This window comes from Fukomys damarensis, unplaced genomic scaffold (genome assembly GCF_012274545.1).
Source record: "Fukomys damarensis isolate Sample0158 unplaced genomic scaffold, DMR_v1.0_HiC HiC_scaffold_16, whole genome shotgun sequence".
NCBI lineage: Eukaryota > Metazoa > Chordata > Mammalia > Rodentia > Bathyergidae > Fukomys > Fukomys damarensis.
Window position 1 is genome coordinate 100,987,681 of NW_022900928.1, and position 17,724 is coordinate 101,005,404.

Here is a 17,724-nt window from a genome sequence, read left to right on the forward strand (position 1 = left end):
AAAAAAAAAAAAAAAAAAAAAAAAAAAAAAAAAAAAAAAAAAAAAAAAAGCTGTGTCTCTAGTAGCTCTTAATTATCTCATTCACTCACGGCAACCCTCAAACACAAAAATGAAATAAAAATTGGGCTAGGGATGTAGTTCATTGGTAGAGCTACACCAAACAAATAAACAAACAAACATAGGTAGGTACAGCTGGCACACTTGCAATCCCAGCTACTGAGAAGGCTGAGGCAGAAGGATCACATGAGCCCAGGACAGCAAGATCACCCTGGACAACAGATCAAGACTTCATCACCAAAATAAAAACATGACTACTTTTTCAAGGCACTATAATACACTGACATTTATGATTCAACAATTTGCAAAATGAAGTTTACCTTGCAGTCTCCTGCTTTTAAATAAGGGTTTGGAGGCAAATAAGGAATCTTGAGAATTCATGGGTGAGCAGTATAACATGTAGTACTCCAGATGGCGCCAAAGAACAAAAAGGCAGGTCTCTATGATAACTGTGCACTCTGGGTAAAGGACAATATCATCATGTGTCTTCACACCCAGCTTCTGAGGAGGAGAAAAGGGAGACCACACTCCCACAGTGATGCAGCCACAGCTGTAGCCTGCCAAATGGTGAGGTTCCACTGAGGAGCATCCAGAGAGACCAGCAAGGGGCTGAGCAGGTGGTGCGCTGGGTGTGTACTAGCAGTCTAGAGTCCTTAACCTGCCCTGACACAAAGGGTCTGTATATATAGTGATAATAGCGGCTACTCAAAAAGCAAATATGAAAATTTGAAAATGTATCAGCATTTACAGGAAAACAACAGTAATCATGTTCCCTCCCATCTAGTTTTAGGGGCCAAATAATGTGACCACCTATAAATAGTTCCTACAATGAGGGCCGGTGGTTTAGCTCAGTAGTTCCGCTGCCTGCATCGCAAGCGCAGTCCCAAGCAAAGTCCTGAGTTCAATCCCCAGTACCAAAAAAACAACAAAACACTTCCTTCCTACATTGAAAAGTCACCACTCAAGTCTATGACTTCATAAAGGATACAAGAACACAGGGAAAGCAGTTTAGCTCGATTGTTGATCAACTTCACTAAGCACCGTTTTGCCAGAACATATTTTTGGGTAGTGGAGATTTTATCAACACCAGCAGGCATCACAGACTGACACAACTAGGAGGAAAAAATAAATATATTATTAGAATGACATAAACTGTAACAAATTTAACGAAAGTCTACCATTAGAAGGTCATTGTGATAAGTGCTGTGGAAAGTACTCAAGTTTAAATATCCTTGCAGAAAAGTCAATCTATTATATAAAAATGAGAGCCAAAGCAGCAGTGTTCACCTGCTTCCTTCTCCTGTCTTGGCCATGGACACTTCTGACCTGTTATGGACTTACAGCCCTGAAATTCTTATCACACGAAATTCTTGTGTACTTTAGTGGCAGCATATGAAACAATACCATGGAGCATCTCTCCAGCAGCTGTCAGATATCTTCTGAAGATGAAATGTGGACGTCTAGAGCATAGCCAATATGCAATCACCCACCACAGCCTCCCTGGCATACACACAAACTCACAGACAGGTGTGACATAAAGGGTACTGCGATAGGCTGAGAGAACCTACGTGCTGCATGTGATGGTGTAATTCATTCTGTAAATACAGCCCTCTGTAGCCCCAGGTTCTGCATCTAGATTCAACCAACTCACTGATCAAAGGTATTTTTAAAAAGCACTGTCTGTACTGAATTTTTTTGTCATTATTTCCTAAAAATCCAGTAGTATACTAAGTAATCCAGAGATAACTTAAAGTATACAGGAGAATGTCTGCTAAGCATATAACAAATGCTACGCTACTTTATTAAGGGACTTGACCACCCTCAGATTCTGGTACCTTTAGGGAGTTCTAGAATCAACAGCCTGGCTATACTGAGCCATCACCAGTTAACAACAGGGAGAAAACAAAAGCCAGACATAGACACAGTTTCAGGAGTTACCCAAACCTAGTCAGTAACTCATGCCTCACCCTATTTCTGCTCTTATGGGTCCTGGGGCAAGTCATCCAAAACTGCTGTACCTATTTCCTCTTGAGAAATGGGAATAACTATACCACCTGCCTTCTTATTCAGACAGAACATTCAGCTCAGATAAACAGTCTTTTGGTTATCAGAAGTTTCTAAGTAGGCTTTGACTGTCCGTAAGAGTGACGAATTTTGGGGGAAGGCTGGTGGTAAACTAGAACTGGTAAAAAGGCTCCACATCCAGGCTGCGACAGGACATCAGGAAGTTTCAGCACAGCCTAGGGAGTGGCTAAGAAAGGCCTTACATGTAGTTCAGCTATCCCAAGGGGAAAAGAAGGCAAGCTACTCAGGAAAACAGCCTAGTAACCCTGCATTATTAGCTACAATGAGGGCAAGAGAAAGGTGGGGCCCTGAGAAAAGGTATCAAGTCTGATGTTTTTCTACTTGTCTGAAAGTTTTCACTAAATGGATACTGAAAACACAGAGACAGTTATCTAATTTCTACTACAAAAACATCTGCAACTGGGCCAAGTATTTAGCTTAGTGGTGCCACACCTGCCTCAAAAGCTCAAGTTCCTGAGTTTGATCCCTGTTAACGGGAAAAAAAAAATCTGCAATACTAACTCCGACTTCTCAGCACAGATTAGAATGTAAATTACCCAAAACTCTCAAAGGCCAGCTACCTTTTTATTCTGGGGGCTACCTGACTTTTTCAGTCAAGAGTGTCCATGCTTAAGGAGTTGGTGCAGAGGTTAAGTTCCCTTTCTCACTCATTTTTCCAGGCACACAGAAGAATTACTCTAGTTCCTTTAGTAAAACGGAAACTATCATCCTTTACTCCCACAATGAAGACTAGTACCCTCCCCTTATTAGTAAAAGCAACGGTTTTTCAAGTTTCTGCCTCAAGATTCATACCTCTTTTATCTCATCCGGGGGAAGTTGCTCTACATTCTGAAGCTTGTTGACACTGCGTCGGTGACTGTCGTAGTAGCTGAAGAAATCACTGGCACTCTGTTTCAGCAGGTATACAATTATGCCCAAACCAGGAAGATGCCAATATGGAACCACTGGAGCTTGGGTATCTAATGTGGTATAAAAAACAATGTTCTGTTTACAAGCATTTTATATGAACTTTTAAATGATCTGCGTAGGCCAGGGATTTAGCTCAGTGTTGTCATGCCTGCCTGGCAAGTGCAAGGTCCTGAGTTTGATTCCTGGTACTGAAACAAATAAATGATCTGAGTAAAACAAAGGATGCCCCAGATTGAAGGGGATGTAAACTGTATCATTAAAGCAACCCAAGACAATGATTGACCGAACTATCACTGACAGTTCAAGGGACAAGTGACCATGAACTAGTAGAATCAGGTCCATACGTAAGGCTGGAGACTTTGATACAGAAATCCAGATGGTGGACATCAGCAGAGGTTTTCCTTTACTAGATGAAGACCCTCTCTGAGAACTTTATGAGTCATATATCTCTACACCCCCCCCACATGTATATATAGTACAAACCATAAGTCTAATTTAAGGGCTTTCTGAAGTTCCTCACCCAATGGCTCCATTTATATGGGTTTATTGTTAGTCTCCATCTTTCTGGTTACTAAATTGACAGTTCAAAGACAGAAGAAAGCTAACTGAAATATTCCAAAACACACCTGGATTTCAATTTTAACAAATCTTTTGCTACAACTCCACTCAGGCAGCAAGACACACTGATTTGCCTTCTACCCAGCTGCCTTCCAGTGAGAATGCAAAGGACAGTGGGATGACATCCAAGTCATAACAACAGAGAGAAAGCTAAAGAGCAGTAACAGTTCCATCCTAGAGAGAGTCTATGTGGTGTAACTGGAGCAGTTTATTCTAGTGATTAAGGGATTTCATGAAAATACCTTGGCAACATTAAGCTCAATTTGGTGATAATCATTGTGTAATGGCTTTGCTTCCTTCACTACCAATTCCCTTAACTTTGCTCTAAAAATCAGATCTCATAAATTTTATGAGGGATATATTATTTATGGAAGCTGCCCCAGTCAGGATCTGCTAGACAAACTGGATTTCCCAGGTTTTCTTCACCAGTCTTCAGGGAGGCTGTGATAGCTAACACAGTGGAGGTGGTTACAAAGCCTTCTCCTGAGGAAGATCTACACAAAGAGTACGGTCTAATGCAAGAGGTTTCCCGAGCATTTCAGGAGTTCTCACTGACTAACTTGCTCAAGTCTAGAAAATATTAAGGGCATTCAGAGGCTAAAAGAAATGAGATGATGATTCATGAGAAACTGGAGTACAGAATCACAAGTAGGACTATATGGGGTAAGAAGTTAATGTGCTATAGAAAAGGGTCTTTGGATCACCAGCAATAATGAATATACTGTGTGATAAAATCACAGTAATAATGAACATAATAATCACTAGCATTAGGTATGCTAAGTGGCAGGCTCTGGTCAACAGCATTTTCCATATGAGAACATTTCTTACAGTAAGTCAATGAAGGAGAGCTTCCATTTTACAAACCAGGAAACTAAGGTACAAAGAGGGTAACTTTTCTGAAGTCGTAACAACTGTTAATAGTAAAACTGGGATTCAAATCAAGGGAATCTGTCATCAACCTGTGTTCTTAACCACTAGGTTAAACTGCCTCTCTTCTCAAACCTACCACATACCTACCTGCTCAAGTGTCTAGAATTGGCAGAAGACAATGTTAACATAGAAAAGTCTAAGTAAAAATGACAACTAATTTATAAGGCTTCATAAAATTCATCTTTAAAGTATTAAATACGAATAATATAGTGTGCAAGACTGCCTCAAAAGAGGCAACTAACTGAAAATTTCATCATCATGAATAATATTGCCATATGATAAACATCTCCGGAGAATCAATGACAAAGCTATATTTTTGCTTGAACATCTGATATTCAGGGTGGACTTGCTTTAAACTATTAGTTTCAGTTAGAGGTCTCCATCAATAGTAAGAAAGACACTGGCAGGACAAGATAGAAATACTGTCTGGAATCAGAACAGGAGGGCCTACACCAGGGCTCAAAAGAAATGATCAAATGCAAGGGGCAAGAAGAATAGGAAAGAGAAAATTATTTCTAGATTTCGATTGTGGTAGTGATTACACAACTATTTATTAACGAAATTATTAAAACTGTATCTAAAATGGATACTTCAACTTTTAAAAGTATCCTATTAGCTAGGATACTGTATAAGACAGTGCTTTGTATAACATATATATAGTAAGCTGGTTATGTTCTAAAATAACATCCTCCGAAACCTACCAAAGGCTTCCTGAAACTACCTTCAGTCCATTCTATTACCTCTACACCAAGATGCTAATGGGCTTTGAGTATCCAAAGGACAACAGTTCCCAAAGTCCTGCCTCCTATTCCAGATCTCCGACTCATGAGGAAATTACAGGCTAATCAGCCTATTTAGTATCTAAAGTTTACTTTGCTCTATTATAGAAATTTGGAGCTATAATACAAAACCCAATTTAGACAATGAATTCAGCTTCACTTGATTTAACACACAAAGCTATCTGTTGTATTTTCATATTTTTTACCTAGCTTATTTTTCATTCCTAGTTATTTTCTTTGGAATCTCAAGTACTATTTAAGATTATACTCTCCTATGTGGCTCTTTCAGATTCAGAAAATCCTGAGTTTCTCTATTCTCTTAGCTCTCTCCAGGCTCATGAAGGTTTGACAATACCTTCTTTAAAAAGTCCTTTTAAAATTTCCCCACTAATGATTCCTATAATGAAAAACACTGCATTTCATTGGAGCCAGGATGAAAACTGTGTCATAATGACAGCAACTTTGCTCCTCAGACACAGAAAAACAAAGTGGGCTCACCTTGGCGTGCTCCGTCTCTGTTAATGCTTTCTGAAAGGCTAGGGGTGAAGAGACACACAATGTGCTGGAGACTAGGGGAGCTCTGGAGTATGAGTGACTGACAATACTCCATTACATTGGCACAAATCTACAATGAAAGAAGAGCAGCAACAAAAAAAAATTAGTGCCCAAAATAACCTGATGTAATGGAAATCTAGATTTGAAGAACAAGAATATAAATCAATTTATAAAATTATATACTCGGGCCGGGGATTTAGCTCAGCGTTTCGGTGGCCTGCCTCACAAGCACAAGGACCCAAGTTTGATCCCCGGTACCAAAAAATAAAATAAAATAAAATTATATACTTTGGGAGGGTCAATACTAAGGATTGAATTCAGGGCCTTCATATTGAACTCTATCCCCAGCCTTTTTTATTTTGAAGTAGGGTCTCACTAAGTTGCTCGGGCTGGGCTAAAATTTGTGATCTTCCTGCCTCAGCCTCCCAGAGTGCTGAGATTACAGATATGCACTACTGTGCCTAGCCACATCTCTTATTTTTATCACATTTCTCTTAAAACACAAAAACATTACAGTATTATTTCATAATCCTCACCCTCCTACCTGCTGCATGGCCAGCTCGATCTCATCTTTCTTGCTCACTCTGTCTCCATCCACATTATCATCTTGGAATTTAAACTGACGTAGTCTATCAGAACTACCAAAGCGACTTAGTAGTCCCAAACACTGGCGCTAAAAAACAAAAAGATATTTTGTTCCTCTAGTTAAATGTGCTTACTTTAGTGACATATTTCTCTCTTCCTTTTTTGAGACAAGGTCTCACTATGTAGTTCAGGCTGATCTTTAATTCACTATGTGGTCCAGGCTAGCCTCCAACTTGTGGCGATCCTCCTGCCTCAGGTCCCAAGTACTGGGATTATAGGCGTGTACCACTATGTACTTCTTGAGGGATGAGAAAAAGAAACAGCAGGAAATGGCAGAACCCTCAAAAGCACCAGGTATCTTACTTCTCACTGAGCCAACGAAAGGTAGCACCTATTAGAATATTAACAATTTGTTCAGCAGTTAATCCCCAATCAAGTATAGATGTTTGGCTAAGAATTTTGTATGTCAGATCAAAAAAACAGACTTAATAGTTCTATGGGAGACAATCATTAAATAATACACAAATAGATAAATAAAAACCAAAAAAAAAAAAAGACAGGAAGGTAATAATCCATAATAATTTGACTACTAAGGCACACATTTAACGAATGTTGGGAGGGGAAGGGAAAAGAGGGGAGGGGAGGGGAGGAGAGGAGAGCATACTGTCCCTCTTGAGAATGTTCCTAAGGACTTGCAGGAGGAATAGGGAACATACAGGTTGCTGTGTCAGATAAAATGCCACTAACACGAGATAGAAAATGTTGAAAATACAATTGTTCCTATGGTTCTAAGACAGAAAAGACCAGCTTTTCACGTGATTAGCACATGGGTTTGGATTCAGAGCTGTGGGTTCTGGGAGCAGGTATAATTTTTGCTATGTGATCAGGGAAAAATTATTTAATTTCTATGTGTTTACTTTTTTTATACTTTTTTTTTTGTACTGGGGATCGAACTTGGGTCCTTGCGCATGCAAGGCAGGTGGCAGAACAACTGAGCTAAATCTCCACCCCTACCTACGTTCACATATTTAAAGTGATAATTGCTATCTTATAACTACTAAGATTACCTGAGACAACCAAATAGTTTCCCTGGTGTGAATAATCTGCAATAATACATAAGATCCTAATAAGATTACTGACATTGAGAAATGGGAAGAAGGAGCTAAAGGTGTAGGGAAGGTGGGATGGGTAGGGGAAGGATAATAAGGGAAAAGAAAAAAATGTGAGATAATGAAAAGATGGAAATAAAGTGATTGTAGATGGGGAGAGGAGGAGGGGGTGAAGGGAGGGCAGGGACAAGGGGAAAAAATGAGAACCAAGACTTGTCATGTAGAGGTACAAGATCCCAACAATGTATGTAACTGTACTGTATCCCTAAAATGTACCAATAAACACAAAGCTGAAAAAAAAAAAAGATTACCCGAGACATTATTTTATGTTAATGTGCTCAGCACAACTTCCTGCACTTAGTATATAGTAAAAACTAATATTATAACACTGGTAACATTATATACAGAATCCACCAAAAAGTGTATACTTCAAGAAAAGAAAAATTTGTATAAATACTTTAATAGTAAATTTATTGAGACATCATGAGATTAATACAATTTACTCTTGGCCTCTAAAATTACAAGAGGTGCTCAGAGTGTTGGCCTTTAGCTTCCAGACACTTACTGGTCTGGCAAATTGTTGAAGTGTGCATTCATTTTTTTTGACAGACTGTGTGTGTGCATACACAAATATGCACAGTACAAATATACAAATGTCTATTTGAACTGCTGTTAGTCTAAATAAGTTGGGATAGAGAAAAACTTATTGAGACTATAACACAAACTTATTTTGCCAACATAGTCTTACCTAAAAAAACTCACAGGCCAGGCGTGGTGGCACACGCCTGTTTTCCCAGCACGGGGGAGGCTGAGGCAGGAGGATCACTGAGAGTTCAAGACCAGCCTGGGCTACATAGTGAGTTTCAGGTCAGTCTCAACTACATAGTGAGACCGTCTCAAAAAAAAAACTTACAAAATGTGTTTACTCCTCTTAGAGATAAAAAAACAGATGTTGTCAAACACTCTCAAAGATTACTTCATAATCTACCAAAAAGATCCTTTCACCTTGTTGATAAAAAAAACTAGAAAATTCAAAACAAAAGTAAAACAATATCTAGGTTTTGTTGGTAAAAGTGCAAGTCTTTCTGAGCTGGGCACAATGGTTCACACTTGCAGTCCCAGCACTCTGGCAGGCTAAGGCAGGGGGATTGATTGCAAGATGGAGCCCAACCCAAGACTGCCTCCAAATAAAAAAATAGAAACCGGGGCCATAACTCAGTGCAAAGCCCCTGGGTTCAAACTCTAGTACAGCAAAGAAGAAAAAACGTGCAACTCTTTCTGGAGAGACTTTTATAGATATTTCATTTCAAAATGTACTATGTGAATTATATGTTGTCTATTCCAGAATTCAAAATACATCCATAAAAATGCTAATAGCAATATATGTATTTTTTAGTAATGCTGTGGGCCAAACCTGGGGCTTCACACTTGCTAGGCAAGCACTCTACCATCAAGCTACACCCCCGGTCTTAGCACTTTTCTTTTGAAAACTGGAAAAAAGTTAAGAAGAAGGGATAGGTTAGCCAGGTGTGGTGGCACACACCTGTAATCCTAGTACTTGGAAGGCAGAGGCAGGAAAGTCGCTATGAGCTCAAGGCCAGCCTGCACAACAAAGTGAGACCCTGTCTCAAAGCAAACAAATAAATCAAATCAAAATACACATTAAAATACAAGATTACTCCACAGCCAATGAAAAAATGAAGATGCTCCTATCAGAGCAAGCCAGGAGGCTTCCAGAAAGATTCATACCTAACTAATAAACTATCTAGTATGTTTGAACATAATGAAAGCAGGTTATACACCTAGAGGAGTTTAAAGATAAATGAAAAATAAATACCAAGCAAATTTTAAAAAGAAAAAATAGCAAAAGCAATTATCAACTCTAGAAAAATAAAACACTGCAAAGAAAAGTGACACAGTCATGATACTGAAAACATATTGAAATTATATTGACTTTCAAGGGATGTGATAGGAAATAAACATTGTATGGTAGAAGAAAATGATGGGAAATAAACATTGTATGGTGGAAGATAAAAGAATAAAGCAATCTAAATTCTCATTTGCAATGGAAAATCAAAACATGATTCACAAAATGAGAAAAATCAAGTAGTAGCAATATAAGCATGCTCTTTATAGAAGACAAAGAATCAAACAATTCAGAAGGGCTGCCCAATCCTAGGAGAATGGGAAGGATGGTTAGAGGACTGCTGTATTTTACAACACAACTTACCACTGCTATTTAAAGGAGTAAGGATCAGTTACCTGGAATCTTCCAATATGGCCCTGGAGCTCCATTAGAGATCCTTCGTTTACATCCACATCAAGTTCACTTAATATACCTACAAAATTTGGAGTACTTTTAGTACAATTTTATTCTAAACTAAAAAGGTAGGGTTGTCATATTTTCATATTCTTGAGAAATCTGTGCATGAAAGTCTTGAGAAATATGCTTCCTCAAAAACTGCAAGTGCCTTTCATGTAATATAACACCAAGCTAAGTGCCTTTGTATAATATTAGCATGTGTGCATTTATATGCAATCTACATTGGTGATTTCAAAACCCGTTTTTTAAAAAGAAGTTTTCAAGAAAAATCCAGGGCCAGGGATTTAGCTCAGTGGTGCCGGTGCCTGCCTTGCAAACACAAGGACCCAAGTTTGAGCACCAGTGCCAACAACAAAAAAAAAATCTAACGTTTACTTATAACCATAAAAATTAAAACTTTCTAAACTCAGCATTTAACTACTTTCTAATTCAAAAGCTTATAGAGCACTGACAAAATGAAGTTCACCAGAAAAAGAAAGGAGCCAACTTACACTATAAAAACTGAGAAATGATGGAGAGGGAGAGACTTACAGTACAATTTAAAAATACCAAGTAAAAAATGAAACAAAAGAACTCATAAACAAAACGTTAAGTCTTTACTGAGGAACGGAAGTGGGGAGGGGAGGGAGGGGGGAAGGGGAAGCTGAAGGATTTTCTTATAAAATCTGACAAAGTAAAAATAATATAAGCAAATCTGAAGGTGGAAGAGGAAATGTAAAAAAAACTCATCCCTTCACCAGTTACATCTGGGAGTTGATTTTGAAATTTATATGTACTGAAGAAATTTTATAAGATAAAAGTGACAGGTCTCAATTTTTCACACTTACTCAATCATAGTGACCTTTAAAGAGTTAATATTTCTGCATTTCCACATTAAAGAAACATTTGTCTAGAATACAGCAGTTCCTTCCTATCTCTTCATTAAAATTTTGATTTTTTTTTTTTTTTCCTGGTGCTAGGGATTGAACTCAGGATGTTGTACTTGCCAGGCTGGAACAGTAACACTGAGCTACATCCCTGGCTCTTCATTAGGTTTTTAATCTGTTAAATCATGTAAAATTAAATATTTTCTAAAACATATAAAAAGTATAGTAGTCCTATTCTCATAAGTCGATACTGTTTATGTATGTCTGTATCTCTGTCTCTCTCATACATATTGCAATGTTAGCCAAATACTAACAACTGCTAATTTCTTTGGAATGCAATTTTGATTGTTAATTATCTCCTTGAACTTTTCAAATTTTTAAAAAATGAAAATATATTGTTCCAGGGATTTAGCTCAGTGGCACTTGGCCTGTCTGGGAAGCACAAGGTCCTGAGTTTGATTCCCCAGTACTGGGGTGGGGGTAGGGATAATGAAAATATATCATTTTTATAAATACAAACTCTATTTAAATGCAGCTGTTAGAGAAGTACCCATCTCACATGAGTTCTGTATTATTCAAACTGGTTCTATTATGCTACGTCAGTCTGTAAAGAATTCTTAAAAGTCCATCTGACACACTCAACTCACCGGGAAGTGCTGCTTTGCTTATAATTCCGGTAAGCAGAGCCAGTTCCTGCAAAGAGCCAGCACTCATGTCCTGGCAACGCAGAATGGCTTGAATGGTATCAGAATGTGAAATGAGAAACTGCAACACCTAAGCCATGGAACAGAAGGAGCACAAATGAAGACAGAAAAGTAGACAATTACATAATAAAATTCACCTTTACAGTACTATAGCAAGTAACAACATAATGAGGAAGAGTAAGAGAAGCAACTGTTTCCTATGCTTATATAGTTTATTTCTTCAAGAAACAAATATTTAAAACTTACAAGAAAGCTAAAGGTAATAACTATTTCAAAGTCTATATATTAGTACTGTACATACAGTGATTACGAGTCTAACATAGAGAGTCTAACTTGGAACTTTGTGTGAAAACTGTTATTTGACATGTATTTTACTTTTCTTCCTTCCTTCCATTCATCCTTTCCTCCTTCCTTATGCAGTACCAGGGATCGAACTCAGGATCTTGCACTTGGGAGGCAGGCATGGCACCACTGAGCTAAATCCCCAGCCCCTATTTTATTTCTTTTATTGTTTGTTCAAATGGGAGTGAGTATAAAATGGCAACTGAATTTAGAAGCTGCTCTATTAAAAGTCTGAAGATCATGACATGACATAATCTCTCCACTTGATCTTAGCCAAAAGGCCGAGAAGCACTTGACATATAGTCTCTCAGTGCTTTCACCTTGAGTATCTCAACTCTCTATCTTGAAAGCAGAGACTAAACCAAAGCAACCTGTACATCGAAATCAGAGCGATTTTTAATAGACTCCAGGCTGAATGTGAATGAATGAGGATGAGGAAGAGAAGCAACTGTTTTATATAGTTTATTTCTTATTAAATTCATTTAAATTTTAGTTAAATATTTGTTTCTTGAAGATTCCACAGTCACTGAATGTGGAGATTAGGAGCTAATCAGGTGGTTCTGCGACATTCAATACAGGACTGGTATTAGGGAACCAATGTCTTGTGTCAACGTTCCACTGCTACTGAAAACTTTTGGTCTCAATAAACAAAACAAGGAGAGAACTACTGTGGTAGCCATGTGTGCAGGGGTGGGCTGTCCCCAAAACTACTGCAGTGTATTGACACTTCCTAATGAAAAATGTTTGACAGAAAATTCACTCATTTAAATTACAGATACAGTACTTTGTTCTGTAGAAATTATATATAAATGTGGCACTATCTTGTATATTCTGCAAGGCCTAACATATCTTTCAATAAATAAATGGTTAAATTAAGGGTCAGCCTATGCCCATTATAATAAATATTTTCTTTTTAGAGGAACAAATCTCAAACTCTTCTTTCCATCTCACAATGGTATTAATTAGCTACAGCTAAAGTGTTTTGTTCACACAAGAGTATAAAGATAGCCACCATAGTTCACCTTCCGGTCCAAGGGACCTGTTTTCTACATCTTGTTCTGCCTCAAAGAGGACGATAAAGATAAATTCTTGCGGGCTATCTTATGCTGCAAGGCATTTGCAGATGGAGGATTCTACACTGTGTAAATTCTAAACAAATATGAATTCATCATACCTGCCCTGCAGCCTGCAAGTGCTGCGCCATACTGGATGTGAGGATCACTTGGCATAGCTGGAGAGCAGGGAGGAGAATCTGACGGTAGCGATCCACGGGCGTAGGGATGAACATTGGCGAGTCTCTCATACCAAACATGCTTGATGTTTCAATCATACAAGGAGAGAGCCACATTCCAAGAATGAAGGTTTGCTCCTAATAATTCCTCACCATGCACATGGCAAACAAATCAGAGCCATATGATTAAGATGTAACACTACTACAAGGTAGTGAGGGCTTGGCACCCCATATCCACAGCGGTGGATAAACTAAACTTAAAGCTTAGGAAAAGGGAATTAGCTGAATTCTGAAAAACCTTGTTAAGGAAAACTAAAAATTAATACTTAACATTTCTCAAACATATTTATTTTTTTTCTAATGTTTGTAGGCCATAGGCACTATGAGAAATACATTAAAAACAAGTTACTTTACTCTAATATCTCTCAAGACAAAAGAATCTACATGTTCCATTATATAAAATAAAATGAGATTAAAATAAAAGTTAAAGTGAGGTTGTAAAATCACTTAGCTTTTAAAATTAGGTCTCAAAATATCATTAATGAACTATTTTATTATAATTATTTATGTTTAAATTTTTAGGTAAAAGAAGATACAGTACTTACCTGTTTAGAGGGAATGGAAGGAGAATATAGAAATAAAAGGAAATAAATGAGAGGCTCTGCACAGACAAATGAAAATTATATGCTATGAGCTGAGAATATTCAACCCTTTTTACACTAGGTGAAAACAGCAATTCCATATTTAAAACTTTATTTTACTTATTTATTTTGGTTTTCTGATACAGGGTCTTATTTTGTACCTTAGGCTGGCCTTGAACTCATGGAAATGCTCTTGCCTCAGCCTCACAAGGGCTGGGATCACAGGCTTGCAACACTATTCCCGAATATGTAAAACTTTAGAAAGCAATGCCAAAACAATATCCCTCCTGCCCCCACAAAACAGAACTGTAGGTAAGCCTCAAAATGTCAAATATTCAATTTGGCAATGAATCCTTTGAAAACAATTACTAAGCTCAATTTAAATAACATTTACTGTTTTGTTTTTGTTTTTTGTTTTTTTTTGGTACTGGGGATTGAACTCCGGTTCTTGCACTTGCAAGGCAGGCCACCAAACCACTGAGCTAAACTCCTTGCTACTGTTTGAAAAATATGCTATCTGTTCAAGAATACTGTGGGGTTTTTTTGTTTTGTTTTGTTTTTTGGTACGGGGCTCAAACTCGGGTCTTTGTGCTTGCAAGGCAGGTGGCGGAACCACTGAGCTAAATCCCAGGCCCAAGAATGCTGTGGTTTTAGCTGGGCCTAGTGGCTCATGACTATAATCCCAGCATTCAGGAGGCTGTGAGGCAGGAGGATCACCAGGGTTCACAGCCATCCTGGGCTCCAGAGTGAGTTCAAGGCCAGAGAGAACTGTATACACCCATCTCAAATAAAAAAAAAGCTACAGTGAAAGAAAGAATTTCAAATTGATGCATGATTATTCCAAAATAATACCCATTATTCTGTAAAACTAATAGACATTAATAAAATTACACATTGAATATTCCATATTCAAACTGAAAAGCCTTTAACTTGAAAATAGTTTTATTTGAAGCTTTTCAGTGAGGAAACAGTAGGTAAAATGAGGTGGGGGAAAGCTCTAAAACATCATTCAAATTACTAGGAACAAGAAACTCACAAATTTTAACTCACTATACTACTTAAAAAGACCACAGTAAATAAAAACAAGTAGTTTATTTATTATTGGGGGGGCACCAGGGATCGAACTCTGGTCCTTGAGCTTGAGAGGCAGGCAGTAGAAAAAACAAGTAGTTTTAATAATCAAAATATTATAGTTGGGAAGGTACATACTAACAGAATTCACTCATTTTCCTCTTATCTTTACTACTTTAAATGGGAAGCAGCAGGGACTTACCTACTTTGACACTTATTAGCAACTTCCATTTATTAGTAAATAACAGGGATAATAACAGGCTGCTCCTCACAAAAGATGGAAGAGTACTGCTTAAAGCAAACAGAGCTATAAAGCAATGGCAAAATTATGTTTGGAATTTTTATTTATTTTTTTCTTTTCTTTGGGAACGGGGATTGAACTCGAACTCGGGACCTTGTGCTTGCGAGGCAGGCAGCAGAACTGCTAAGCTAAATCCCCAGCCCTTCATTTTCTCTTTAAAATGCCTTTACTGTGAGTTTAATCAGGCCAGTGAGGATGGACACTTACCCATGTGGGTCCACTTCTGGGCGCATGTCATAGACTTGGCACTGTGCCAGCCTCATAATCACCCCAGACCTCAGCAGCTCTAATGCACCTTGTTGTATTTTAGCTACTCTCGTGAGAAATGCCTAGGAAGTTACAGAAGAAAACTTACCAGTATTATAATCACATCCAAGAGCCCCATGCAAAAAAGAGATACTTTCACAGCATATTTCTTATCTTGAATCACTACTGAAGACAGATTCTGAGCCAGCAAAAGGTACATATATCCTCCTTTCTCATAGGATTTTTAAGAAGACTCATACAATGTTTCTAAGGGCCTTGCATATAATGCTTTGCACAATTTAAATATTCAGTTAAACTCCAGTTCCTGTCACCATCCCATAGTCTCACAGAGGGCAGGTAAGTTTATCTTGCCAATAACTTTGTCTCTAGTACTTAATACCTTACCTGGCATGTAGTAGGTATTTAATAAATACTTGCTCAATAAATAAATGGAGAGATTCCACCTCACCCCACAAAGAATGACTGTTATCAAGAAATCAACCAATAAAAAATGTTGGTGGGGTTGTGGGGAGAAAGGAACCCTTTTCCATTGTTGTGGGAGTGAAGACTGGTGCAACCACTATGTAAATCAATATGGAGATACCTCAAAGAGCTGGGACTAGAGGTTCCATTTGACCCAGCCATCCCTCTGCTGGGTATCTTTCCAAAAGAATTAGAAGAATCATATCACAGTGATATATGCACACCTATGTTTACAGAGGCACAGTTTGTAATAGCTAAAACTTGGAAACAGCCCATTTGCCCATCAGTTGGAAACTGGATAAAGAAGATGTGGTTTTTCTATAAAATGGAATATTACTCAGCCGTAAAGAATGAGAAAATAGATTCATTCATAGGTAAATGGATACATATTGAGAATATACTCCTCAGTGAAATAAATAAGTCACACACGTGTAAATACCGAATAGTTGCTCTGGTGTGCAAAACTATAATAGTACATAAGATCCTAATGAGATAATTGACAATGTGAAATAGGAAGAAAAGGGCTAAAGGTGTAGGGAAAGTGGGAAGGGTCGGGGAAAGGTAATAAGGGAAAAGAAAAAAATATGAGAAAATGAAAAAATGGAAATAAAGTGTTTGTAAATGGGGAGGGAAGAAAGGGGTGAAGGGAGGGCAGGAACAAGGGGGAAAAATGAGAACCATGACCTGTCATGTAAAGGTACAAGATCCCAATGATGAATGTAACTGTACTGTTTACCTAAAATGTACCAATAAACTCAATTAAAAGAAAATGAAGAAAGACATTAATAAGAATCTAACGACTTTACTGCTGTCAATATGCTAACACATATAATAAGTTTAATCAGAACAAAACAAAAATTAAAATAGATTTGGAGTCTAGGAAATGAAAAGTATATGCTCTATTAAAAATTCTGCATTTGCCAGGCATGGTGGCATAAGCCTGTAATCCTAGCACTTGGGAGAGGCTGAGACAGGAGGATCACTGTAAGTTCAAGACCAGCCTGGAATACATTTTGAGTTCCAGTTCAATCTTAACTACAGTGAGACCCTGTCTCAAAAAAAATAAAACAACAACAACAACAAAAATCGGCATTTAAAGAAGAACCAGAACACTAAAGTCTACAAGTTAACACATATGGAATGTTCTGGAAATTTGTCACTCTTTCTCACATGAGGGTTGTTTCACTGCCATCACCAGCAGCCTTGATGAGTAAGCAGCAATCCTTTATCCAATTAGTCCTCTCAGAATTTCAACTCATCTTTTTGCATATTTCAGAAAATACATTAATTGCAAAGATTTCCAAATTTTAAAATTCTTAAAAAATAGTTACAATTTACATTATAGAAAAACTCAAAATATATACCATATAACATCAAATGTCTACCAAACCTTACCATTTTGGACTCATAAGTGTAAAGGGCTTTTAAAGGAGGAGGTTGTGGAGTTAGTAAGCTCTGCAGAGTACGGTCATCTTCTAACAAGCTATCCACAAGGACCTTCAAATAGCCACTGTTGGAAAGGTACAGAAGCCATTGCTGCTGTTTATCCACAGACACAATCCGATCAAGGAGTGCCAGGGCCAGCATCTGAAAGGACAACAAACCAAAGTTTACACTCGCAGATGGTGACTAAAATCAATAATAGCAACTGCTTTTATCTGAAAATATTTAGAACTTTTCTCATAAGGAGAAAGTTGCTTGCAATAGTTTCTTTTTTTTTTCTTCAGAAGTTGAAAACTATGTGTCTAGAATCTCATTTATTAATAAAAGAAGCCAGGGATTTAGCTCAGTGGATCTGCTGCCTGTCTTGCAAGCGCAAGGTCCTGGGTTCAATCCCTGGTACCAAATAAATGAATGAATGAATGAATGAAAAACTTTCAGGATAAAGT

General features: G+C 37.8%; 1 protein-coding gene across 2 annotated transcripts in view; it reads right to left on the reverse strand.

Moving 5' to 3' along the window:
* Positions 1-17,724, reverse strand: part of Nup205 (nucleoporin 205) — a 73,070-nt gene that overhangs the window by 3,053 nt on the left and 52,293 nt on the right. Inside the window, exons 32-41 of one of the 2 annotated variants that reach the window (XM_010616186.3) lie at positions 17,231-17,422; positions 15,314-15,435; positions 13,037-13,175; positions 11,464-11,590; positions 9,890-9,966; positions 6,478-6,606; positions 5,877-6,003; positions 2,935-3,101; positions 1,046-1,169; positions 378-506 (exon numbers count right to left, since the gene is read on the reverse strand). In XM_010616186.3, the coding sequence (XP_010614488.1) occupies positions 378-506; positions 1,046-1,169; positions 2,935-3,101; positions 5,877-6,003; positions 6,478-6,606; positions 9,890-9,966; positions 11,464-11,590; positions 13,037-13,175; positions 15,314-15,435; positions 17,231-17,422 (1,333 nt within the window). Of the gene's footprint in view, positions 1-377; positions 507-1,045; positions 1,170-2,934; positions 3,102-5,876; positions 6,004-6,477; positions 6,607-9,889; positions 9,967-11,463; positions 11,591-13,036; positions 13,176-15,313; positions 15,436-17,230; positions 17,423-17,724 lie in introns of those variants that run through there. The other variant, XM_019206328.2, reaches the window with a different exon arrangement.